Below are 23,741 nucleotides of genomic sequence, written 5' to 3' on the forward strand. Positions count from 1 at the left end.
TTCAAAATCATGTAAGATAAATAATTATCATTTCAAAGACTTCAGTGCTAGAGTATTTATTCTATATTGTATTATTCTGTGTAAAAAAAGAATTATTCTGATTTGATAAGTGTAGACTACAGTGCTGTAATGTAATTCTATCAATCAATTAGACACTAGAATAGTACTCAGAGACAAAATCTTTTACAGTTTCCTTTTTTTGTTTGTCTGTTTGTAACAGAAAATATTATTAATCGCTTAACTTATTTAGTTTTTTTTAACAGTGAAGCTACGCCCCTCAAGGCCTCTAAAAATGTTTCTTTTCAATCTATGTAAAAATCAGCTATTTACCAAAAATATTTTTTTCGCCACTAAATGGTGTTAATTATGTTTTTTATTTAATTGCCAAAATTGCTTTTTTTATATTATTTCTCTGATTTCTACGGTAATACCCTCTCCCAAAATAGCTATAAACCTTTCCAGGACCTATGAGAAGCACATTGGTTCAGCGGTTAGCGAGATTCTTCGGTTTAGACAGATAAACAGAAATCCTGTTACTTTATGTACTTTATTTACAGTCACTGGGAAGGTTGAAATTTATCCGACAAAATTTACCACTCTTTTAATTTGAAGTTTCTTTAGAGATTTGTTATTTGAGGGAGGTAGTATAATAGGCTCAGATTAAATGATGCATGATATCAACTGTAATCATTTGTGTATATTACTTTTTTTTTACCTTTTTTGTCTCAGTTTTATAAATCATGTTTTTTTTATGATAATTGTTAACATAATAAGTTTAACAGTTTATCATTTAGGATCCATTTTCCCTTTTTATCTTGATATAATTATCCAATTTTCCTTATATCAACAATAAAGCAGATGTGCCTCCATTTATCCTAAGAAACGTGACTATCTATAGCTGAAACGTTATGCGAACAAAATGAAAAAATAGGATCATGGAAAGAAAACGAAATATCGGGTTTTGTCGTATTTTCACAGTAGCTTTTGCCCCGCAGATTTAAGAATTAGGTTTCGCAGGGTGAAAGCTCCCCGCAGGGGCAAGAAATAGGAAAAAAGCTACTGTGAAAATACGACGAAACCCGCTACTTTGTTTTCTTTCCATGATTTAATAAAAAAATTACCCTTCGTAACAAAATATTTACATCTTCTTACCAATAATATGGAGGATTGGTTTCTCCACTGTTTTCCTATCAGCTGTATTTTTCCTATTCGTAGACAGTTTGTCCCTAGATTATTTACAAAGGCGTCCAAGATTTAATTTTAATTTTTTTTTTGGGGGGGGGGGAAATTCAAAATCTTTAAAATCTTTTAATATCATATAGGTAAGGACGTCCAAGCTTTTTGATTTTTTTGGGGATAAAAATTTAAACTTCAAAATTTTTTGGGGGTATTTACCACTTTACCTTCCCCCCCCCCCCCATTAGACATCCTTGATTATATCTATTATTCTTGTGATTATTTAGGTGAAAGGTTATTCCATATCTCAAATTGGAAACCTGAGTCTACATCCAGATACAATGAAAAGGTAAGTTTTTTTTCATACATTTTTTATCATTTTCTTTCTTTGACAAGTATACAGTTAAAATTAATCTAGGTTTGGTTGAGAAAATAACTACAAAAAAATTATCCAAGGTTGTCCAAGCTTTTTTTTTTTTTTTTTGGGGGGGGGGGGTTGAGTGAAATGAGTGCTTTAAAAGGTTTTGGAATAAAAGGGTAATCTAATGTATTTCCAAGAATTTCGTAGGCTCCCCAAAATTTGCATGGAGAGGGTAAACACCCCTTTTCCTCCTACCCCCTTGAACATCCTTGCATTTAACAACAAACTTTGTTTTTAATATGTATTTTTTATATATTTAATGTTTAACCAAGCTTATAGTTTAATATTAACTGTATACCTACTTAATTAAGAAATTTATGTAAATAATCATATAATCTATTTAGAAATTAAAGAACAAGTAATTTTTAAAACATATTTTTCAAATATATATTTTATATATATTATTTTACCGTAAGAATGCTTTATTTTCAAACATACAGGTCAAATTGGGACACTAAAACATTGACAAGTCCAAACTTATATGATAAACAAAATTCCCCTTTTCTAGACTAAAATTTGTTCGGGGTAGTTTTACGTGTGTTTGTATTTTTTATGGGATCAGTTTAGATTAGTTGTATTCAGTACTAGGGTTGGGCCGGATATCCGGTGTGGCCGGATACCGGATATTGAAACTATCCGGCCGGATACCCGGCTCTATAATTTTTGATACTTTACACCAAAAATCTGCTTTTTAAAATCTTAAATGGCTATAATTTTCTTATTATTAAAGCTAGAAGAACATTTTTTCTGAATAAGTTTAACTTTATGTAAATTTCTGAAGAAATTTTTTTTTAATACTTTAATATCTGGTAATTTTGCCGGTTATCCGGCCGGATATCCGGTAATTTGGCCGGGTAACCGTATATTTGCCGGATATCCTGCGTTGACCGGATATCCGGCCGGTTACCGGATATCCGGCATTTGAAATCAGCCGGATATCCGGTATCCGGCCAAAAAAGTATCCGGCCCAACCCTATTCAGTACAGGGTTAGGGCAGCTCCACAGATATAGGCCCCTCAGGGTTAAGACCTCTCGATGAGACTAGGCTAGAAGAAAAAAAAAACTTTCCAACTATATTATTTCACATGGAGTACGGGGAGAGGTGTTTTAAAACTTGCTGGAAACTTTTAGGTAAAGCACTTTTATTTCTTATTAAAAAATGTTGATTTAAGAGAAAAATTGATTTTTAAAAGTGTCCCAAATTGACCTGTCTGTCTGACTCAACTTTTGTAATGTTTCATTAGATATGAAGAAATGTCCTCATATTCTGGTGAATTGAGAAATAACAGGTTAGCACAAACCTTCCATGTACTGCACATTTTCTACCTCAAATACAGCTTTTACCAACAACGAAATTAATTCGAAAAAATCATGAAACCTTACGTGATTTTCAGCTTTTGTTTTAACAACTTTTTATCTGCCCCCCAAATATTATTTTAGATTTATTTCGCTTGTTGGTTATACCTTATTCCTGTCTCAAATATATTATAAACACATCAAATATTGACAATTATTTTTGGAAACAAACAGTTGAACAGACTTAATTTGTGTGCAAAAAATGTATTTTAATATAATTGCAATTGCTCAGCTTGCACTGGACTGGTTACAAGCTCTAGTTTTCAAATATCATCATAATTTTTTTTTTGCTATTTGTGGTTATAAAGGAGCGAGGAAGCAAATGCACTTTTTTTGCACACACTTTATAAGGGGGAGGTAGATTGAGCTAAAATTCCGTAAAGGTGTGAGTTTTAAGGCTTAAAAACAGTAGCAGAATGATAATATTCACTAAATATGTGTATTCCTTATTGAATAGAACCATGGAATTTTTTTTTATATATATTTATATTTAGTGAATATTATTGTTCTACTACTTTTTTTAAGCCTTAAAACTCACACCTTTACGAAACTTTAGCACAACCTACCCCCTCCCCTTTGATTTGAAAACAATTGTTAAGATAGATTTCTTAATTAATTGATGGTTCTTCTGTTTATTTTTAAAGAACAAAATTTTTTAAAAATCTTAAATATTATACCTTCATTTCTTTAAAAAATATCCTTTTGATTTTTTTTATAATGTATTGATTATTTTTCAATTTGACTTTTGCATGAAGTGCAACTTTTTTCTCAAGTATGAAATTATCAGAATAGTAATATATCGCTCGTATTGTAGACAGGTTTCCGCGAATATTAAAATGCAAGATTATAAGATCTTAACCTGTCTGTTAGCGTCGATGAGCCGAAGGCCTTGGTTTACAAAACTTGTTTCAATTTTATGGCTTTTATTCTAATATTCATAAAAAATTTCTGTAATAAGATGCTATACATGATTTTTCATCATGATATAGCGATTATCTTTCGTTTTTGAAGGCAAACTGGAAAAGACATTTTTAAAGCCATGTATTTTTTGACTGGGCTGTTGCTTTTAACAAACTTAAAAAAACATTTTTATATTTGATAAATATTCTACATGACTACAAGGAAACGTTATGAATAAATTCATAAAAAGTAAAGAACGTGTCCTAACTTTTGTTAGTTAAAAAAAATAGCTAGTCGGTGCTTTTAGTAAGTAGTAGATGTAAAATGATCCATAGCATTTAGATATGCAATAGTTTTTTGTATACCTCTTATTTTTAAAGTAATTTAAGTTTTATCTTTAAAAAGTTGGGTTTAAGGTACTAGAACGCAACAAAAAAAAGAAGAAAATTGCCATTATGAACAAAAATAGTAAGACACCTTAATTTGACACCTTACTTTTTGAATTCTGTTAAGTAATTATTGAAGAAAAAAATTATTTTGTTGAACCTCTGTGAATCAAAACTTTAAACTTTGGGGGCTTGTCACGAATGGGTTAAAACAAAATCACAAATTTTAGGACACGTTTCTCATAAATATTTTAGATATTGTGCCTTTAGCATAATTCAAATCATCGTCTGAAATAATTAAATCTTCACGTGAATTTTGTTTTTGATAGGGCTAAGAACTAAGTAGGAGGGGGATAATGATCTGTAAATTATACTGGTACTTAAAAGTTAAAATTAACGTTTTAGTAAGTGCCCAAACATTTCAACAAATATTTTAGGGGTGTCATTTGTTTATCTTCATTGGTGCTGTGCATTATTTCATCATCCCTTGTCTTACCCCTTAAAGTCCCTGGAACCGACTCCATCCACATTTTATACTTTTACATATAAACATTTTTAAATACATTTTAGAGTAGAAAAAACATGATTATATGACATAAATGTATTAAAAACATAAATTCTTAAATATATTATTGAGATAATTTTTTTTTCTGTATATAATGTTTCAAAATAACACAAGTGTTCAACTTTACAAAAAAAAAAATAAAAACAAGACCAGACATAGTCATAGAATAATAGTTATTGATTATAGACAGCTTCCCGCGGATATTAAAATGAAAATTATAAGATGTAAACAGCACCGATGTGCCAAAGGCTCGAGCTAAGAAAACTTATTTTAATCTTATGATTGTGCATTTTTATACTCGTAGAAAACTGGATATAAAATGATGCTATACATGATTTTTTAGTATAAATTAGAACCAGCAAATATTAATAAAGGGGGGGGGGGGTGGAGGTACCCTCCCCTGTAATAGTTGTAAACCTTCCTTGCACCCATCAGAAACTTTTCTTGAAAGAACCATATCGGCTTAGCAGTTAGCAAGATCTACAGATAGACAGAAAGACATCTTGTTACTTTAATATAAGGATTAAGTAACTTTCTTTGTGTACTGGAAAGTATCATTTATTTTTTAACAAAAAATACACTTGTCAAAAACATTATTTATTAAAACATTTATGTAATTATTTTCTTTGAATTAAATGGAATAATATTTATTGAATGCAAAGACTTCATAAACGTAATTTATAATAGTTACTTATCTAATCATATTATAGCCTGTTTCCCGCAAATAGTAAAATAAAAGTCATAGGATTACTTTCATGTTTTTTTATTTCTTTTTGGTCGGCAATTTTCTATAGTGCGATGCATGACAATTTTGCTCAGAACTGGTTTTTATCCAACGGAAATGATCGTATGCATATCACTAGAAAATCTTTTAATAGTTGCTTGGGTTATGAGTATTATCTGAAATGTTATAACTTCCGAAAAATGTATCATATTATTTATTATCATAGTTGCCAATTTTTGCGCATAAGAAACATATTTTACGGAAAAGATCGTACGCTAATTCTTGAAAAAGGGAAAACCACGCGATAAAAATAAAAAAATATTAAATTACAATTTTCAATTTTCATGCCTATTCAATTTTAGGATTTTTTTGGGGAGAGAGATGTTAGGAATAGAAAAAAAAACATTTACATGACATTCCCTTCGTTTTATATAGCTCACTCAAGAATAAATCCACTGTCAATATTTCTGTGCACGTGCCTCATTGGAAAGCAAAGGTTAAGAATTATAGAATATTAATATTATTTTTAATTCATAGCATTTTTTTTGCTTGATATTGCATGAAAAAAAGGGAAATGGAATATAATTCATTTTATTTTTGTCGAAAATATGCTCAGGGCAAATCTAGGCTTTTTTTAGAAATGCTTGACTTCACCTTTAAAAATAAAGGTGGCTTGGCTGTAGCTGAGGTTTTCCACAAAATGCTTGACGAGGATAGAAACCCCTTTCCTTTTCTGAAATAAATTACGAGAATGGGAGAGAGTGATTGTTGTTTTTGTATAATGGACTTATTTTTGTCAGGTTAATTAATATTGAGTACAGGTTAGTCTGGTAGGGTTTGAGCCCCCGCAGGGGTTAGGCATAAAGAACAATATTTTTACCCCTCTTCTATTATTTTATTGTTTTTAAGGCAATGTAATGTGATGAAAGAATGCATACTTTACAAAGAAAAAAAAACATGCAAATTTTTAACATAAAAAATATTTTACATTTATTAATAAATAGTTTAGAATTACAAACTCTTTTTAAGATCTTAATTATTTATTGTATTAAAATTTGGAAATATTTTTTTTCTTCACTCGGTAGAATGCTTTGTTCTTCATTGGACCCCCATAACTGACCTCAAGAAAACGTTTTCCTGACCTTTGATAATTTGGGGTTCTTTAGAACCTTTCTGTACCTGACATAGCATGTGTAGAAGCAAACTAGTGCCTAAAAAATGACGTCATACAATACAAATGAACAATGATTGTCCATTATACATTTGTATTGACAAATGGTATATTATATGCTGACCTATCATTGGTCATTAGTATTTTATTTCGTCATTTTTATTAGGCACTATTTTCTGCTTCATAGCATGTATATAAAATATATTTTATTCATACAAATGCTTCTAATTGATTAAAGGTATTGGTGTTTTGGGCGGTCCAATGGTAAAAATAAGGGATTTAATAAAAAATGCAATTCTAAATATTTTTAGGTATGAACGTGTCTGGGACGAGGCTGATTACGTCATACCGCCAGCAGAAAATGGCGCCTTTTTTGTTACCACAAATGTCGTCATCACACCAAACCAAACCTGGGGAACTTGTCCGGAGGTAAACAAACTTCTTTTAGATTTTTTTTTGTTACCACATGCCTCTAATTCTATTGACTGACTTATGAACAGGTGATTTCTAAAACTATTAAGAATGATTTTATATTCATAGCAACCCTATAACCCTATTTAAAGTAGTAAGGTTTTTTTTGTCTTAATACCTTTGAAATTGCGGGTTTGAATTAGTTGTACTATTCATGAAAGCCTTTTATGTGTTCTGGGGATGTTTTAGGTTATTTTCTAACCCCAGCTTCCCTATTATCGTCTATAGGCTATGGGTGAAGCACTATTCACGTTTAAGACGTAATTAAGTAGATATTCAACTTGATAATATATTACTTAATAATTATTATTTGATAATATACATTTTTGTAAAATTTGTATGATTTGTTTCTTCAATATTCAAATCTTTTCACTCTATATAATGTTTTTCCTAATTTCTGAATTTGAAGCCACGCCTTCAAGGATGTTGTCATCCTTGTTTGACTGGCTTTTCCCTCCATTAAATACTCAAAGATTTACTTTTTCAATAGGAAAACTGTAATTTATAGGTGACTCTAAAGTATTTAAGCTTTGTGTGTTTTCAACTGATAAACATACAGTCAACACATAAATTTTATTCGTTAAGTAGGGACATTTAATCTATGGAAAATTATTTTGCATTAAATTTTAACAAACAAAAGTAATTCTGATCTCTAATACTGCAATTTTATAAACTGATACAAAAAAATCAGGGATCGGAAGCCTCACGTAAGCCGCGTGTAAGCCTCAGTAAAATCGTGATTTTATTACTATAAAATTCAGCTGGATGTAAAAAACGGCTCTTTAGCAGACAATCCTTCTTTCTTAAATTTTTTTTTCTGCTCACAAAAACTGAGGCTTATGCGCGGATTACGTGAGGCTTCCGATCCCTGAAAAAAATATTCATGTTTTGGGATACTATTTTGCTTACTTTTTGCTGTAAAACATTCTTTAGATTACTTATCCTTTCCTTGCTTCCTTCTAGTTAAATTTGATATTTTAGATTTTAAATATTAGGTTAGAATTTATAGGGAAAAATTCTTAAAAATGTAAATTGAGGTGGATTTAAGATTTATTTCTCCAAGACATTCCATTTATCTATTTTTAAAATCCACCAAGTCTGATTTTCAATTTATTAGCCAAGGATTATCTTTGGATCATGGATAAAACGAAGTAGCGGGTTTTGTCGTATTTTAACAGTAGCTTTTCTCCTATTTCTAGTCCTGTTTTGCAGAGAGCCTATTTAAAGACCCAAAAGAGGGACCAGTAATGTGTACAGTATGATCATATATACAATACTATCTATCTATAGTTTCTATGTTAAGGATCCAAGAGAGGTACCAGTAATGTGTACAGTATGATCATATATACAATACTATCTATCTATAGTTTCTATGTTAAGGATCCAAGAGAGGTACCAGTAATGTGTACAGTATGATCATATATACAATACTATCTATCTATAGTTTCTATGTTAAGGATCCAAGAGAGGGACCAGTAATGTGTACAGTATGATCATATATACAATACTATCTATCTATAGTTTCTATGTTAAGGATCCAAGAGAGGTACCAGTAATGTGTACAGTATGATCATATATACAATACTATCTATCTATAGTTTCTATGTTAAGGATCCAAGAGAGGTACCAGTAATGTGTACAGTAGATGATCATATATACAATACTATCTATCTATAGTTTCTATGTTAAGGACCCAAGAGAGGTACCAGTAATGTGTACAGTAGATGATCATATATACAATACTATCTATCTATAGTTTCTATGTTAAGGACCCAAGAGAGGTACCAGTAATGTGTACAGTAGATGATCACATTCATAATACTTCCCTGTCATGCACAAAAAATAGAAGTCTTAGAAAAAGTAAGTTTTTTTTTATCTAGACACTAAAAATTTTTGTATGAAAGTCCTATCTTAACTTGGAAAGCTACATCAACTCTTATGAAGACGGACTTTTTATACATTTTGTTAAAAATGATTTTGTTTTTTTAAGAAGCGAAGCTATTATATAATTCATTTTTGTCTGTTCGTCCATGCTTCTGTAACACTGTGTGAAAAATGATATTCAGAGCTGATATTTAAGATAGACATCTAATATTTTTTGTGAAGATACATTTACCACATAGCATCAGGTATACAACTAATTTGGTTAGTGGGTATGTCGGTAATACTACAAAAGATTTTTTATTTGTATTAATAAGTAAAAGTTTTGTGATTGTATTTTTACAATCTTATCCCTCTAAACCTATTATGGTGACCACTGAACATCTGCTTTATAAATAACTTTGTCTGTTTGTCCATCCATTATATTTTATGCTTTGCTACTTATAGATGTTGTCATCCTTGTTGAGTTGTTGATTGAGAACTTGCTAGTGAGTTAAGATATCAACTTACAACTGGTAACCCAAATGTATTATGTTTCAAACAAGGATGACAACAACCATAAAAAATTACAACAATACTTGGAGGAAGGATTTTTTCTTAAAGTGATTATGATGACTATTTTGCAGGAAGGGAGGGGATATTGAACTGTAAATTATACTTGTACCCAATTTTTATAATCATGTAATCCTATCGTTGGCCAAAAAACTTAAAACTAAAAAAAATGTTTACTTATATTGAATTTTATTGGTTGGTTCTTAACTAGAAGTTTCCAAACCAATAATTTTGTTTATCATCACAGGGAGTGTATTGTATATGAATACCTCGTCCACTGTCTTATCCCTCTAGATCTCTGATTTTTATTGTCTACTCTTTTTGTCAACCTGAATTAGATGAAATAAGATTTGGTTTTGACTTACGTTTTTACAGTTCAGTAAGTTTTTTTTTTATATAGAAAATAGTTTAATAATCCAAAATGTATGTTATATACAAAGCTTTTCTAAGATGCTTTTATTGAATCTTTTTCTGGACCATCAAAAACTTTTTTTAACCTATCTATAAAAAGAACTTTTTTATCACATTAGTTTGTTTGTGGTCTAGATGCGATTGACAAGGACGTCCAAGCTTTATATTTTTGGGGGAGTAGGTGTAAATTTAGGGGTATCTGGAAATTTCCGTTGTCTATCTTACGGACAGACTGACAGACAAATGAAATTATAGAGTAGCTGCGATTCTGAAAATATTGATAGTTTGACTTCAAAAAAATTAAACAAAATATAGTTTTAAAAATTTTTTTTTCAGTTCTGTATGAATAAAGATTCTGATATTGATCAGGTTATCAGAGATGCATTTTGTCTTTATCAATAACTTTATTTGGCAAGTCCGAGCACATAAAACACTTTTTATACTACAATATATGCAGGGAAGCTTCTCCACAATTTGTAAGTCAGTAATACTATTGGTGGTTTTTCACATATTGATAATGATACGTAAAGTGTCATGTGTGACGTCATAAAAAAACGTTTAAAAAGCAAAGATGAAATTAGAAGTGAGAAAGAAAACCCCTAAAAAAGAGATGGAATTAGACGTATTTTTTCTTGATGTAACACATGACACTTTCCATATTTTCATTTTTCACATATTGATTCTTGTCTGAGGGAGGTACATTGGATTGTACTCAAATCTTTAAAAACAAAGTATCTCATTCGTTGGTTAAATATCTTTTGATTGGGTTGTACAAATATTCAGTGTTCAAACTTTTTAACCACTAATTATAATTTACAGAAGGAAAGATATAGCTAAAAGAGTTTTTTAACTTTAAAAAATCAAATTAAGATAAATTAAGTTTTTGTGTTTTTTTTTTGTTGCAGAAAAGTTGAACGCCAAACTGTTTTCTACTTAAATATTTCTTCAAAGTTTATTTTGTATTTAATTTTCAAAACTTTTATTTGCAATTGATGGACATACATGTTCTTGTTTTATTCAATCATCAATGGATGAAGGTAGTTCAAATATATGACATGTACTTTTACATTTTGATTTGTATTAAGATTCAACCCAAGTTTTGAATCAATGCATAAGTCATTTGGAAATGAATTTCGTCAAAATTATGTTGGGTTTGAAGCTACTCAAAAATCAAATTATTGTTTTAATTCATACCTTTTTTTTTTTTGGGGGGGGGGGAGGGATGAGAAGATTTTTTTCTAATGGTAATCTTTCTCTGGAAGGTGGTGGTTACCTCTAATTGATAATTGTACCCAAAGTTTGAAAAAAAAAAACAATTTTGACTTTAAACTTTGTTTACTTTCAATGAATCCTGATTAATTGATTAAAACAAGCTTTGATCAAACCTTTAAAGCAATAATTTCAATAATATATCCATATCTATAGTACAAACTAGCGGTTACGCCCTTCTTGAAGCCTCTAGGGGCACTTAAGGTGGTGGTGGGGAAAATAAGTCCCCCCTCCATTTTTAATTTAAAAAAAAAAAATTTTTTAATGGGGGATGGTGGAAATACCCTCCTCCAAAATAGCTAAAAATCTATAAGAAGCTTCACTGTAAAGAAGAACCGTATTGGTTCAGCGGTTACCAAGATCTTTCGCTACAGTAAAAAAAACCTTAGTACTTTATATAATAGAATAACCACCCTTTATATAATAGGACAATTACCCTTGTATGTCAATTCTATTAACGAATAAAATAAAAAGGTGCATTGAAAATATTAAGACAAATTTCTTTTTCCTTGCAGATAAATAGATAAATCGCAGAAAATCTTTTTTACTGGGAAAATTATTCACTGAAAATAAATGTTTATCATATTTAGCAAATAAAAACTAGCAATGGCGTTAATATACATTTTTTAAGCTTATCATACAAATACAACCGTAGCTACTTAAACTCAGGGATCTAAAGTGATAAGACAAAGGCCGATAAATTGATTACATTACATCCCCAATAATAATACAAAAAATTACCCCTTGTAGTAATGAAAATTAGTGGTCGAAACAATTGATCACTAGCTTATTGAAATAACCAATTAAAATTAGCTGAAGTCCCCAATGTTGTAAAGCCAACGAATAGGAAAACGTTATAAAATTTTGGGGACTTTTTTTTGAGTAGGGTAGAGGGGAGGGTATGAATCTTTTTCTTGCCCCCTTTGAGGTCCTTTTAGAGAATGCTTTAATTGGGGTGCCTCATTTATGACTACATAGTGGAACTAAAAAACTATTAATAACATTCCACTGGTAATATAAAAACACCATTGCGAACTTGTGAAAAATTGAATTTGACTGGCTTAACCAGATAGAGTATGCACAATCGATATATTATTACTTGGATGTTGCACATGATTTTCATCTACTCTAATAAAGTCATACTCACAGCTTGCTAAAATAACGATACCCCCTATCCACTTATTTAACCTATCCCCTCCCCATCTATTGTATGAACGAACTAACCAATAAATGAAGCTCATATAAGCAATCTTAATTGAAAATACATTTTCTCCTGACAATATATTCATGTATATCCCTAATCCGTTGTATGCACTTTACAGTTAGCTATATAAAGCAGGAAGGATATGGACAAGTTTTATTTTATTTCATATTCTAGTAGTTAATAGATACATAAATACTAGAGATAAAGGGGACAATTGGATGCTTATTACACCAATCCCCAAAGTTTCGTAATAACGTTTTCTTACTTATTGGCTAAACCACTTTGGAGAATTTAGTGAATTTTGATTGGTTGGGATCATTAATTTGAGTTTTCAAACGTTCTAATAACTAATCTTAATCTACTGAAGGGGTAATTTTGTGTATCATCATTGTAGATGTACATCAATTTATCGGCCATTGTCCTATCCCTTTATATCCCTACATAAATACATTGAAATAAAGTTGGGGTTTGCTTGACACCATCCATAAGTAGCAGAGAACAAAACAAGGATGACAACATCCATAAGTAGCGAAGCACAAACAATTAAATAAGAATTTAGATATTAGTTGTCAAAAGCATGTATATTAGAAAAAAAATCACGAAACCTTTTCAACATTTGTTTTTAATTTCTTAATATTTAACAGACTGACGGTTAAAGTAAATTACATACTGGATGCTCAAAACGACGGTAAATTTAATTTTTATAATTTTAACTACAAAAATTAAAAAAAACGGACCATAAACACCAAAGATATGAGGAAAAATGTGAAAAATATAAAAATAGCCAAAACCCTGCAAAAAGGCAGTCTGACCGCCATTGATGTTTTCTTGAAAGAACAGGAAATTTAATTTTGATATCTATAACTGAAAATCTTTGGAAATCGGGCCATAAACACCAAAGGTATGGAGAAAAATGTGAAAAATACAAAAATAGCCTAAAACCTGCTTAAAGGCAGTCTGACCGTCATAGTTGTTTTCTTGAAACGACAGGAAATTTAATTTTGATATCTATAACTGAAAAAATTTTGTAAATCGGATAAACACCAAAGATATGGAGAAAAATGTGAAAAATACAAAAATAGCATAAAACCTGCTAAAAAGCGGTCCTACCGCCATTGATGTTTTATAGTTAATTGTGCTCCTTAATAATGGAAATGTTGTCAAAAAATTTCAGCCTTTTATCTTTTACAGGAGCCGAGAAAATCACGTTTCCCCCAAACTAAGACGGACATACGGACAGACGGACATACGGACAGACGGACATACGGACAGACGGACATACGGACAGACGGACAGACGGACATACGAACAGACGGGCATTTCAAATTATAGAGTAGCTTCGCTACTAAAAATCATGAATGGGAAAGTAAGTATATAGAGCATTTACAGAAAAATTAAATTAAGAAAATCACGAAACCTTAACAAAAATAAGTATTTATATCTTTAAAAGCATAAACGACTCTTGGACAAAATGCGTATACAGATCAGAGGAATCTTCAGTGAAAATTTCACCTGTTCATCTTAAATGGCAGCCGAGAAATTCTTAATTTCTCATAGCGTCGCAGCCTGTCTGACTGACGGACAGACAGAGTGTATAATAGAGGAGCTTCGCTACGAAGAATAATGGTAAAATTCTTTTGTGTTGCCTTTAGAATGAATGAAAGGATTTAGGTCAAAAAATGTTCCAAACATTGTAAATAATTGTCATGGTTGAACGATGGCTAGTAATAAAATGTCGTTTCTCCCAGTCGTACCCGGTCATGCGTCATATCGGAAGGGTGACGCAAATTTCAGATATCAGATTTTGAGAAAAATTTATATTACAGCGAATGAATAATCTTGCAAGCATCACTTTTATCTTATGGATAAAATAGTAAATCAAAGAGCTAAAACTGAGATCTGAGACCCTTCCAACATGACGCATGACCGCGAATGCTCGCGAGAAACGGCATTTTATTACTATTCATCTGGTTGAGCAATGTAGTTTAGCAAAGTGTATTTCAATGTCAAAACTTTAATCAATCATGTTTTATTGAATGTCAGAGAGTGAGGGGACATTGGGCTCTAAGGGACTGTGAACGAGAAAAATCATATTATTAAACCTTAACATCATCTGAATCATATAATCTCAAAGATAGGGCAAAACTGTTTCTCGTTTCCTTAATAAACGGCTTTGGGGATTTGTAATGAATTTTGATTAGTTGGTTCATTAAGTTGAGTGTTCAACAGAAGGGGTAATATTGTGTATTATGATTTGGGATGTTCAATGTACATAACCTTATTGGCCATTGTCTTTTCCCTTTAGATCTCTGGTCTTCAAAAATAACTATTTAAAGTCTATTTTAAACAAACTTTTTAAAAGCAAAGCTTTTCTTTATTCAGGGTCAGTTCAAACGTCCATCGCCAAATAGCTAATTGTTAGAATTGTCCTTTAATCAACCGTCAATAATGATGACTCCTTTAATGAGTTAGGTACAATTTGAAAAGTCTTAAATGTTAGTAAATACATACTAAGAATTATGTATTTAAAGAATTTTGTGATTAATACAAACGTATGGCCAGATCTTTATGGTAGTTCTCAGGGCAGTAGATAATTAACACTTTGATTGCACGACCTTAATATAGAAGTCCTAAATGTGCCTGGTTATGAGTTGCGCCTGTCTACGCTAAGGTATTCCTCTAATCTTGCATGCACCTGACTTAGCACCAGTAAGTACAATTTTTACGTCTTTAATTTTGACGTGGTTTTGTTCAAGATTCGATCAAATCACCTCCCCAACTAAAAGGTAAAATGACAACGTTAAAAAACACAAAATTATAACGTTTACGAAACTTATTGCTCACTTTTGATCATAAAATACAATATAGAGTAAGGTCATAGAAATCATCCTTTACAGTAATAAAAATATTATATACAAAGGATATAAAAACGTATGACATAAGAAATCAAATACTACATATACATATTGTATATAGTTTGGATCATGGAAAGCAGCGGGTTTCGTCGCATTTTCACAGTAGCTTTTGATACGTTATTTTAGTCTAGGTTAGGTTAGGTAAATATAAATGATTGCCCGGCAGGGTTGAAGCCCCATGCAGGGCCTTGAAAAAGGAAAAAAGCTATTGTAAAAATTAGGCGAAACCCGCTACTTCGTTTTTTCCCCATGATCATATAAAAATGATCGATTGAATCAGCAGAAAGGAAATCAATTACTAAGATAAAGAGGGTTAAACAAAGTTAGTTAGCTAGAGGGACCTACGGAAGATCCTAGTTTTAATGTAGCTGTGCTACTAAGGATGCTTATATAAAAAATATACAAGGTCAAATTTGAATTCTTTTTACTCTAGTTAAGGAGGAAACATTAGACTGTAAATTTAGACCCAAAGTTTTATGAATACGATCTTATTTGTTGGTTTTAAAAGTTTGGGTAGCTTAATTAAATTCATTGATTGGTTCCAAGCTAATTGTGTCTAAACTTTTCAACCACTAATCTAATATACTGAAGGTGTAACTTGGTTTATTTTCATTGGGGATGTATGCCAATGTATCGACTATTGTCTTTTCCCTTGAAAGCCCTGATTTTCTCTACAAGTTGAAAAATGAAATTCTTTGAATATGTAAAATAATTCCAAAAATGTGATTTCCATATTTTTTTTACATAGTTTCAAACCTGAAAGATTTGATAACTTTAAAGTTGAAGTGTTTCTGCAGAAACTTTAATAAAAAATTTCACCATTTAGGCAATAATTCTAGCATATGATTAAAAAAGCTGTATTCTAGTAAGGACGTCCTAGCTTTTTTGAGAGGGGGGGGGGGGTAATACCCCTTTCCACCTCCATTGGAATATCGTTTTGTAGGATAATTACTAATAATATGGGACGTATGCCCCCGTGTTTCCCATTCTAATTTTATATTCTAGCAGTATTGGTGGTGTACTGCAAATAGTTATGAATATATTACCTTTGTACATATAATATATTTATTGGCCAGTTCTAAAACATTTTATCCATGTAATATAACAGCTGGCAAAGGATAGATAACTCGGGGGACAGCGTGTATCAGCTAGCTCAGAGCTAGACATTTATAGTAATTCCCAAGGCTTTAAAATTACAAGTATTACAAACCCTCTGATTTTACCACCTTTGTCCTAATTTACTGGTCGTTGAAAGGGGGCTATCTGAGAATATTACAGATTATTATAGCCTAATTAAAAGTGCAATAAACGGAATCTGGACCGTTCCTTCTTAAGAGAAAATGCGTGAAAAAGATTTTGGCTACCGAAAATTCCCCTTTCAAAAACTGCTTTACCCTTCTGGCGACCAGTGAATTGTGTATAAATGTAGTAAACCTGGCACAGCAGCAGCAGGTATAAGATTTAAAACCTTCAATTTTGACAAAGTCATGGTCTAGATTCGAGCCCATCACCTTTTTGACTACGAGTAGTGTACTGTATTGTTGAAGCGCGAATCCTGCGGACACGCAAGGCTAAACAAGTTCCAATGATTTCATTTTGTATTTTCGAAAGAAGTCCTATGTTACAATTTACACAATAATAAAATAACCAAAATTTGCAGATATTACACATTGTCAACAAGGAATCGAACAATAAGAGGCAGCTACACTATTTTTCGGGTCTGGTTACTAAAGTACTCTATAGTTGTCTTTTAGATTAAATCAACCCAACTGTTACACCATATAGTTGAACAGTCTTAGGAATTATTGAAAGTGAAGCAAGATTTGCATAGCAGATGATTTGTGTATTTCTACTTAATAGTCTCAATCATTTGCAGGGATAAGACAATGGACAATAAATTGATATTCATCACAAACGATTATATAATAAATAACTAATAATAACTAAAATTACTCAAAAGCACCCAAAGTTTTTAAGCTTATAAAACTTTTGGAACTTGCATCTGTAATGTTTCTTGGTCATACTTTTAGTCAATCATTTTAACCTTTCAAAGTAAAAATTGTTATCATAATTGGGAATGTACATCAATTTATCGTCTATAGTCTTTTATCTTAAGATCCCACTACATCGAGTTCTTAATTATAGGACATCAATATTTAAATTTCATCCTTTTATATTAAGAAATAAGTTTTTTTTTGTCTGTAGCTTAAGATTTCAATAACTTCTAAACCATTGACAGAGTAGCTTCACATAGATGCTGGAATAGTTTAGGCAATTTTTAGGATTATTTTAATTCTTAGCATGTTTTAGGCTGTTTTTTTTTCTGTTCCCCTTCCTAACACTTCTAATGGAGAGCTTCTAGATGCAAGAAGCAAAAATTACAAATAGAACAAAAAATTTTCTTGAAATTTCTTAATTATGTCGTGTAATTTTAGTTAACAAGGAAAATTAATTTGCAAGTATCTGAATTTCTGAGAAGTTCATTTTCCTATCCAAATTTGTTACCCTGAATTTTTCTATAGTGTGGTTTGGAAGTTTATCAAGTGCATGCAAAGCTGTAAATATGATTTATAATAAGAATTTCAGTGATTAATACATCTTTATAGCTTTAATAAAAGTGATAAAATAGTATTTATATATATTTTTATTGACCTATATCATTTATTTATTGACTATTTTGATAATATTAATTATATTGTTAAACTTACATTATAAAAGGTTGATTAAAAGGTTTTTAAATACTAATATATCAGAACTTCTAGGGGTTCTTGATAGCGGGCTGAAGATGAGCCTCCCCCCACTTTAAATTAGTTTTAAAAGAGAAACTAATTATTAAAAATACTTGTGGGGAACATTTTTTGTAAATAGTTGTAAAACCATCCATGACCTACGAGAAGCGTCACTGTAAAGCAGAACCATATCATTTAAGTGGTGAGCGAGATCCTTTGGTACACACCCACAGAGACAGACACTCAGAGACCCTGTTACTTTATTATAAGGATGCTTGTAATGGAACAGAAAATAAACCATTATAGTTGATTTGTAGTATTATGTGTCCTCCCCGTTAGTTTACATAGCACTAGAATTTAATTAAGTAGATTCGATGGATTGCACCAAATATTTTAAATTTTATATCTGATGATAGGGATAGCTAGATGTATTATAACAAGGATGACAACATCCATAAATGCAAACGGTAGGACAAACAAACATTAAAAGTTGTTGAGTGTCAGATCTTTTAAAGCAAAATATCAATTCAAAACAAGTATAACAATGTTGCCAAATTGATTAAATACAGCAAACTGTGAAAGAAAATACTTGCATATATTACTTTAAGAGATGCACCGCTTATGAGATTATACATGGTTGTCCTATAAACCATTAGTCATAAAATCAGATCAAAAGAAAACTGATGTAACAAATTGGCAAAACAGTTAAAATATCAATATGTATTAAAAGAACATATAGACTTTCTGGTAACGATTATAGAGTTGCTACGCTTTCTAAACTATTACTTACTGTTACTGGATTCATCGTACTTTTAAAGATTGATTTCGAATGGACAATTATAACTAACTAATTATAGAAAAATTGCATAAGTTGCAGAACGGCGATTTCCCGCCATTTTAGATGAATTTATTCAGATTTTTTTTGTTAAGGTTATTATAATTATTTTTAGAACTTTTAAAGTTAGACAAAAACCAATAAATAATTTTGCAGTCGAAGAACCTTTTCCATGGCAAATAAATTTAGGATATATTTGTTAATAATTTGAGAATGTCTCGAATTTAAATTTGATTTTCCTCAAATCTATATCTTCCAGTGTTGGCTTTGCTTATTTATGTATTTATTTAAAAATATGTTACCAAAGATCTCAAAAGCGGCAAAAGAAGTGTTATTACTTTTTCAAACATCAAAAAATGTAAGTTACTCTAAACTGTGAATGTCCTTTCGTCATTATATCGTCACATGGTTAAGTATAATAATAACAAAATACATTATATATCAATAATAGGCTAATTCAGGTTTTTTACTGTACATATAATTTACATGGGTTTTCCTTAGGTTTTTTGCAAATATATATATTAATAAAAGGGTTGTATAGATACTGAAATATCCAAAAAAAGATATTTTTAATACTAAATATTATTAAACTTAGTAGCAGCATTTTAGTATTTATTTGCCCTTATAGTTTTCATAATTCATTTTATTTTCGTTTTATAGTAATGCAGTTGACTGTTCTTTTTTATTTCTGATCATTTTATTTTTGTTAAAACTAAAATTACATAAAAAAGCTGATGGCTGCAATAAATTTATAATTTTATACCAATCTTAAAATTGCTTAGTTTGCGTCTGTCTTCTTATGAATGCTGGGATCTTTGGGCATAAGACAATGGGGATGAATAGATGTAAATCCCCAATAATGATAAGCAAAATTATCCCTTCTGTAGGTTGAATTAATGGTTGAAATGTTTGGATACTGGTTATTTAAACAAAAAATCAAGATTTATTATAAATATTCAAAGGTTTTAAGCCAAAGAATAATATAATTTGTTTATGAAACTTTGGGTACCAGTATGATTTACAGTCCAATATATCCCCACCCTGACTAAATTCTGCTAAAAAATACATATATTAAAATTGGTTCCCTAAAATTCAAATGCTAATGTGTAATGCAATTATAAATAATGTTTGTAAATATTTAGAATTCTACACAGATTGTTACTTGTGTAATAAAATACAAGGATCTAGTGCAGTTCACGGTTAAATGTTCCTGGTAACGATTATCTCAAAGTTTTTATGAATTTTAAAGGATGCCTGCTGCCAAACGGCTGAAGGTACATTTCAAGCCCCCAAACCGTGATAAGCGGCAAAAGAAGGGTTATAGATATTCTGGAATAGCCAAGATCCAATGATGCACAGAAAAAGCTTCACTGAAGAAAAAACGCGTAAATTAAGTCTTTTTCGTGCATTTATGTGCACTGGGAGATAACTGTGCATTATTGAGTAATGACCATTCTATATGTTACACCGTTTTGCCGTTACAAGTCTTTAAAATTCATAGATTTTCGAGATAATCGTTACCTGGAACATTTTACCGTGAACTGCACTCGACCCAAATACAATGACCATAAGGTTAGAATATAAAACAACCAAATTATATATTGTTATTCTAAATCCTATTGTATAAATAAAGTAAGTAAGGTTTTTCTCATTTTAGGGAAGATTTATTTAGGTACTTGGATGGTGTTTAAAGTGATAAGACAATGGGCCATGATAATAAACAAAATTAACCCTTCTGTAGATTATACAATTTTGAATGCCAGTCACCCTTCCACGCTGCCTACACTTCATTGTGGTATTCTTTATAAAGAGGTGTAAAGGGCTGTTTATTACACTAGTCCCCAAAGTTTTAACACAACATTTTCTTATTCATTGGATTATCAACTTTGGCGACTTTAGTGAATTTGGATTGGTTGGTTAATTTAGTAGAGTGTTTTAACAACAAATTTTTATCTACAATAGAGGTGATTTTGTCGACCATCATTGGGAATATACATCAATTTATTGGCCATTGTCTTATCCCTTTAGATCCTTGGGTGTTCTTATTTTTATTCAATGTATTGTATGACCACTTGGTCCACAGATAAGGAAGTTAAAACTGTCAAAACCATTTGTTTTCGGTATTCGTACATTAATGCCACAAAATTTTTATCTGTCTTTTTTTAATGTTAGTTATATACATGATTAATCAGAGAGATATTTTAAATTTTCTACAAAAAAGAATAAAGGCGGGTATTTTTTGCGTAATTCCGTAAAGTTGAGTGTTGGGTTTTAATCAAATGCTCTTATTAGGTCAATGTGTTTTTAATTATAACCAAATGTTTATATATGAAATGGTCCTTAATTAAGAACAGTTTGACTTAATAAGAACATTTGTCTACAACCCAACACCCAACTTTACGTAATGACGCTATAAAAATAACCCTCTTTTTAGTCAGCACACATGTTTCTGTTTAACACGTAGACTCATAGTACATACATATTAAGAAACTTATGAGCTACTTGTTTACATTTCTTATAATGTAAACATCAAACTTCACTTAATTTTTTACCCCTTGTCTTATTTATTTTCAAGGAGGGAGAGGAAATTGCACTGGACCTCAATGTTTTATAAACATGTTCTGCCATTCTTTGGCCTAAACTTTAATCTCTAAATCTTGATGGGGTTTGATGCAGTGACCAAACTTCCCACCCATAATTTTTTTTTGGCTGTAGGGTGTAAATAAATATATCATCCAGTGTCTTATCCCTTGAGATCCCTGCTTATTAAACAAAATCTTCTACTATAGTTGTAGCTAGCTTAGTTTAGCTTCTTTAAATTTCAAACTTTTATCAATCATTTTTTGTCATAACTAATAGTAGAATAGTACAGATAAAAAAGTAATTATCACTTTTATACTGAGCACTATAAGGATTACTGTAAACATTATTGGATGGTTTTATCGGAGGTTTTTTTCCCTCAATTTTTTTCCAGTTTAAAGATTTTTAAAAGCGAAGCTTTTCTATAATTAGGGTCGGTCCGTCCGTACGTCCGTCCGTCCGTACGTCCGTAACGGATAGCTTTTCCCGTTAATTTAGGCATGTTAGAATTGTCCTATCGATTTCAAATTTTGCATGGTGATTCCTTTAGTAGTTAGTTACGATTTAGAAAGCGTAGCAACTCTACAATCATTACCAAAATGTCCGTACGTCCATATTAAACATGTTGATTTTTTTACTTTTTTAACAACAAATTTTTATGTGATCAAATCATCGGATTGATCTGATTTTTGGTATATTGATTCCTGGGACAACAAAGTATAATGTAATAAGCGAAGCAACTCTATAATCAAGTCCTAAAAATGTAAGTATGTTTATAAAAAATATCCTGTATCAAGCAGTTTTACAACAAATTTACTTACAATTTTGCTTTGACTCTTAAAAATTTATATTATGATTATTAAGTTCTAACACTATACGTGTTAATGTCCGTTTGTCCTACCGTTTCAGTGCTTCGCTTTTATGGATGTTGTCATCCTTGTTTTCTTTCAATGTATTCAAAAACATTGAAAATAAACCTTCTGAAACAATGAAAAACATTAAAAAAAACCTAGGGAAATGTTGAAAAACATTAGGATTATTGAAAAGCTTTTAAAAATAATAATAACCTTGAAAAAATACATTGAAAACACAATATTAAAACAATTTTGTTAGAACTTATACATTTAAATTATGCTTATTCTGTTCTAACACTCTACAGACGTTTGTCCCACGTTTTAGGAGCTTTACTTTTAAAGTTACTGTAATTTTTTTTAAAGCTGTAATATATTTTCTTCTAAAATGTGTAAACACTTTTGCATTCGGTTAAAAGAATAAATGTAGGTAAACAAACAGAATAGTAATTCTTTAAACAAGGACAATTATGTTCATAGGACCAGTGAGCGAGGGAACAATGGGCTATTTATTACACTAGTCTCTAAAGTTTTATAATAACGTTTTCTTATTCGTTTGCTTTACAACTTTGTAGATATTAGTGAATTTTGATTGGTTGATTCATTAAGTTGAGTTTTTAAACGTTCAACAAATAATTTTATTCTACAGAAATGGTTATTTTGTGTATCATAATTGGGAATGTATATCAATTTATCGGTCATTGTCTTATTCCTTTAGATCCCTGGTTGAAACCAGTATTATAAGTAGAAGAAATACAATCTATGATTTTTTCTATTGTAACAATAAAAGTTTAGTTTCTCATAAAAGAGTACAAAATTTTATTTTTTTAATCTATTCCTTTTTAAGTGGGACATAAAATTATCAATTATATAGTTTAAAAGTAAAAACAAAATTATAGTTATAGAGCAATTGAGCTACTAAACATTATTTATATTAGACATATTTTATTTTATTTTATTTATTAGCTATACTCTTCATATTTTATTATATTAAGGAAAGTTGAGATTATTTCAGATGCATTTTTTGGCAAAATTTTTGTTCATATTTATTGTTTCTTTTATTAAAATCCAAACAAAAAGTACAAATTTGAACATATGATATTAATTAAGTTTATCCTATTATATATAGTAGTAAACTTTTATGTCTGTAGCGGTCGAGAATCCCGCTAATCCCCGAACTGATATGGTTCTCCTTTACAGAGAAGCTTCTTAAAGACTCAAAGAAGGTTTATAACTTTTTTTGTGGGAGGATATCTCCACCTTCCCAAGAGAAATTAAAATTGAAAGTGAAGGGTCGACTTACCACCCTTCATTACCTAAAGTGTCCCTAGACGCATTTTGGGA

The 23,741-nt window shown here is 30.6% G+C and overlaps 1 protein-coding gene across 3 annotated transcripts in view; it reads left to right on the forward strand.

Annotated features, from left to right (window-relative positions):
- Nucleotides 1–23,741, forward strand: part of LOC145335104 (P2X purinoceptor 4-like) — a 129,775-nt gene that overhangs the window by 19,099 nt on the left and 86,935 nt on the right. For 2 of the 3 annotated variants that reach the window (XM_080180822.1, XM_080180824.1), the window contains exons 5-8: nucleotides 1,464–1,525; nucleotides 2,842–2,886; nucleotides 7,011–7,128; nucleotides 8,940–9,030. In XM_080180822.1, coding sequence (XP_080036948.1) covers nucleotides 1,464–1,525; nucleotides 2,842–2,886; nucleotides 7,011–7,128; nucleotides 8,940–9,030 — 316 coding nt within the window. The remainder of the gene's footprint in view (nucleotides 1–1,463; nucleotides 1,526–2,841; nucleotides 2,887–7,010; nucleotides 7,129–8,939; nucleotides 9,031–23,741) is intronic. The other variant, XM_080180823.1, reaches the window with a different exon arrangement.

Source organism: Acartia tonsa, chromosome 13, assembly GCF_053477335.1.
Source record: "Acartia tonsa isolate MP-2025a chromosome 13, ASM5347733v1, whole genome shotgun sequence".
NCBI classification, from domain to species: domain Eukaryota; kingdom Metazoa; phylum Arthropoda; class Copepoda; order Calanoida; family Acartiidae; genus Acartia; species Acartia tonsa.